Source organism: Micromys minutus (assembly GCF_963924665.1).
Source record: "Micromys minutus genome assembly, chromosome: 14".
Lineage (NCBI taxonomy): Eukaryota > Metazoa > Chordata > Mammalia > Rodentia > Muridae > Micromys > Micromys minutus.
In genome coordinates, this window is record NC_137983.1 from 24,487,221 (window position 1) to 24,490,592 (window position 3,372).

Here is a 3,372-nt window from a genome sequence, read left to right on the forward strand (position 1 = left end):
AGTCTGAGCACTCCATTCCCACAGGAGCGGTGAATGGCGATTTCACCCGCCCACTGCACATTGTTTCAGATGTCCTTTGCCCTTTCTGTCAAATCTTGGCACCCAGTAGACAGCAGAACATGTTCTGAATTCAGCCCTGGGGAGCCACGGATCAATATCACTTGACTCTTCTTACCCGTGAGTTGTTTTCTTTCTGTGGCTGACGTGAATGATGCCGGGGCTATTCTTTGCCATGACCCCTCCTCACTTGGCCCTGCTAACCTCTCTGGGGTGGGATGGCTATCTCCAGCCCCTGGGCAGAACTCCCAGGGCAGGAGCTATGGATAAGTGCAAGGCACTTGAGGCATGGGACACGATTCCAACTGGGCTCACAGACATGGAGAAAATGAAGTTTGCCTCTAGGATTTTAGATGTCAAATGCTAAGACTATCAGCTTTCTACTTAACACATAGAACACTGTTAGAATGGAAATGTGTGTCTTATACTTTGAAAATGAGATTGCAAGAAAACGGATTATTCTCCACTTTTGGAACATATACTTTAAATGACTTTTCTTTATATCCACAACACAATTCGTTTTCCTGCCAAGCCCACACATTCTTACCCATAATTTTGTTGCTAGCCCTCAGAGGCAGACAATTTACTGTTAATTATGCTTAATAAGAATTTCGTTTGGACTTTTTTTTCCGCGCTACCCGGGGACTTAAAAGGGAAACTTACACAATGTCCGGAGCCCTTGACGTCCTGCAGAGGAAGGAGGAGGATGTCCTCAAATTCCTTGCTGCAGGAACCCACTTAGGTGGCACCAACCTTGACTTTCAGATGGAGCAGTACATCTACAAAAGGAAAAGTGATGGGATCTACAGCATAAGTCTGAAGAGGACCCGGGAGAAGCTGTTGCTTGCAGCTCCCTCTATTGTAGCCATTGAGAACCCTGCTGACGTCAGCGTCATCTCTTCCAGGAACACTGGCCAGGGAGCTGTGCTGAAGTTTGCTGCTGCCACAGGAGTCACTCCAGTTGCTGGCCGCTTCACACCTGGGACCTTCACTAACCAGATCCAAGCAGCCTTCAGGGAGCCATGGCTTCTAGTGGTGACTGATCCCAGGGTTGACCACCAGCCCCTCACAGAGTCCTCTTATGTCAACCTGCCCACCATTGCTCTGTGTAACACAGACTCTCCCTTGCGCTCTGTGGACATTGCCATCCCGTGCAACAACAAGGGAGCTCACTCAGCGGGTCTGATGTGGTGGACGCTGGCCCGGGAGGTACTCCGCATGCGAGGGGTACTATTTCCCCGTGAGCACCCATGGGAGGTTATGCCTGATCTTTACTTCTACAGAGATCCAGAGGAGATTGAGAAGGAGGAACAGGCTGCTGCGGAGAAGGCTGTGACCAAGGAGGGATTCCAGGGTGAATGGACCGCACCAGCTCCTGAGTTCACTGCTGCTCAGCCTGAGGTGGCTGACGGGTCTGAGGGTGAGCAGGTGCCCTCTGTGCCCATCCAGCCGTTCCCCCACAGAAGACTGGAGTGCACAGCCAGCCACTGAGGACTGGTCAGCAGCTCCCACAGTGCAGGCCACTGAGTGGGTTGGAGCCACCACTGAGTGGTCCTGAGCTGCTCAGCAGACACCTGAGGAAAGGGGAAAAGAGTAGAAGAAAAATAAAGTTTCTAAAAGAAAAAAATAAGAAGAAGAAAAGAATTTTGTTTGGGCCAGGCCAGATAGTGGTGGCATATGCCTTTAGGCTCAGTACTCCAGAAGCAGAGGCAGGCAGATCTCTGAGTTCCAGGCCAGCCTGGTCTAAAAAGTGAGTTCCAGGACAGCCAGGGTTATATAGAGAAATCCTGTCTTTAAAAAAAAAAAAAAAAGACTTTCTTTGGGACCAGTGGAATGGCTCTGTGTGTGATTGCTGCACAGGTGGAAAGCCTGTGTCCAACCCTTAAACCCTATAAAAGGTGGACAGACAGAATGAACTCAGCTCCACATGAGGAGCTTGTGTGTCTACATACACACACACACACACACACACACACACACAATAATACATTTCAACATTTTAAAACATTTTAAAACTTTTATCAGAGTTACTTGGGGAGAGAGGGAGAATGTTAGGAGAAAAAAAAATGGTTGGTGCTTGAAAAAGAACTTTTTTTCAGGTTTATTTTTATTTATATGAATACACTGTAGCTGTTTTCAGACACACCAGAAGAGGGCATCTGATCCCATTACAGATGGTTGCTGGGAATTGAACTCAGGACCTCTGGAAGAGCAGTCAGTGCTCTTAACCACTGAGCCATCTCTCCAGCCTTAAAATGAACTTTTGTTCATTTCTTTATTTGGGGGAACGATGTGTATCAACCAGTGTGTGAGATGTGTGCAGTATGCACGCGTGTGTACAAGGGTCTCCTCTATCATGTTCCATGTGGTTCCCTTGAGATGGATCTTACTGAACCAGACTCTACACAGGCAGCACATGTTCACCACCCAACCCAACAATCCCATTTCTGCATATTTACCCAAAATAAAGGAAAGCACGTGTCTCTACAGAGACCTCATCATGAATGTGTATCAAAGCTTTGCCCAAACTGCCCCAGTACTAGAAACAGCCAGTGTCTAACAGTGTGGACAGACAGACTCAAATACTGCACAACACTGACTGCAGATACCACAGCAAGACATCAGGACCAGGAGGAGTGAGAGATGACACCACATGACACAAGTTGTGTGTTTCCACACAGGTTCTCAGTTCTGAAAGAGGGAAAAGAGTAGGCAGGAGAGAACTGAGTCCCAGCCAACAGGAGCAGCAGCACTTGCGATTGGTCTTGGGCATGCCTGGGCTCCCTCTAACTTGGCAGTTATCAAAACTTTCTAAAAAGGTTGGTTCTAAAGTCTAGAAAAGTATGTAGCCCAGTGAAAATCCTTTATGACTGAAAATTAATATGTAATATTTCTATATACACATACTAGAAAACTAGATTTGGGTTAGTTTCTTCTTCTTCTTCTTCTTCTTCTTCTTCTTCTTCTTCTTCTTCTTCTTCTTCTTCTTCTTCTTCTTCTTCTTCTTCTTCTTCTTCTTCTTCTTCCTCTTCTTCTTCTTCTTCTTCTTCTTTTTCTTCTGCTTCTTCTCCTCCTCCTCTTCCTCTTCCTCCTCCTCCTTTTATTCCTCCTTCTTCCTCTCTCTCTCTCTCTCTCTCTCTCTCTCTCTCTCCCCTCTCTCTCTCTCTCTCTCCCCTCTTTAGTGCTGGAGGTTAAACCCCAAGGCCTTCTTTGTGTTTGGCAAGTGCTCTATCACCAACCTACATCTCCAAGACATGTCTTTATAGATGAGATTCTGTGTAGCTCAGGTTGGTTGCAAACTTGCAATCCTTCGGC

The 3,372-nt window shown here is 46.9% G+C and overlaps 1 protein-coding gene across 1 annotated transcript; it reads left to right on the forward strand.

Annotated features, from left to right (window-relative positions):
* Positions 1–723: 723 nt before the first annotated feature.
* On the forward strand, positions 724–1,548 carry LOC308429802 (small ribosomal subunit protein uS2-like; the record flags this gene model as incomplete). The annotated part of the gene is made up of 1 exon (XM_080928783.1): positions 724–1,548. One exon carries the CDS (start codon positions 724–726, stop codon positions 1,546–1,548), a length of 825 nt encoding a protein of 274 aa, XP_080784909.1.
* Between the last annotated feature and the right edge of the window lie 1,824 nt (positions 1,549–3,372).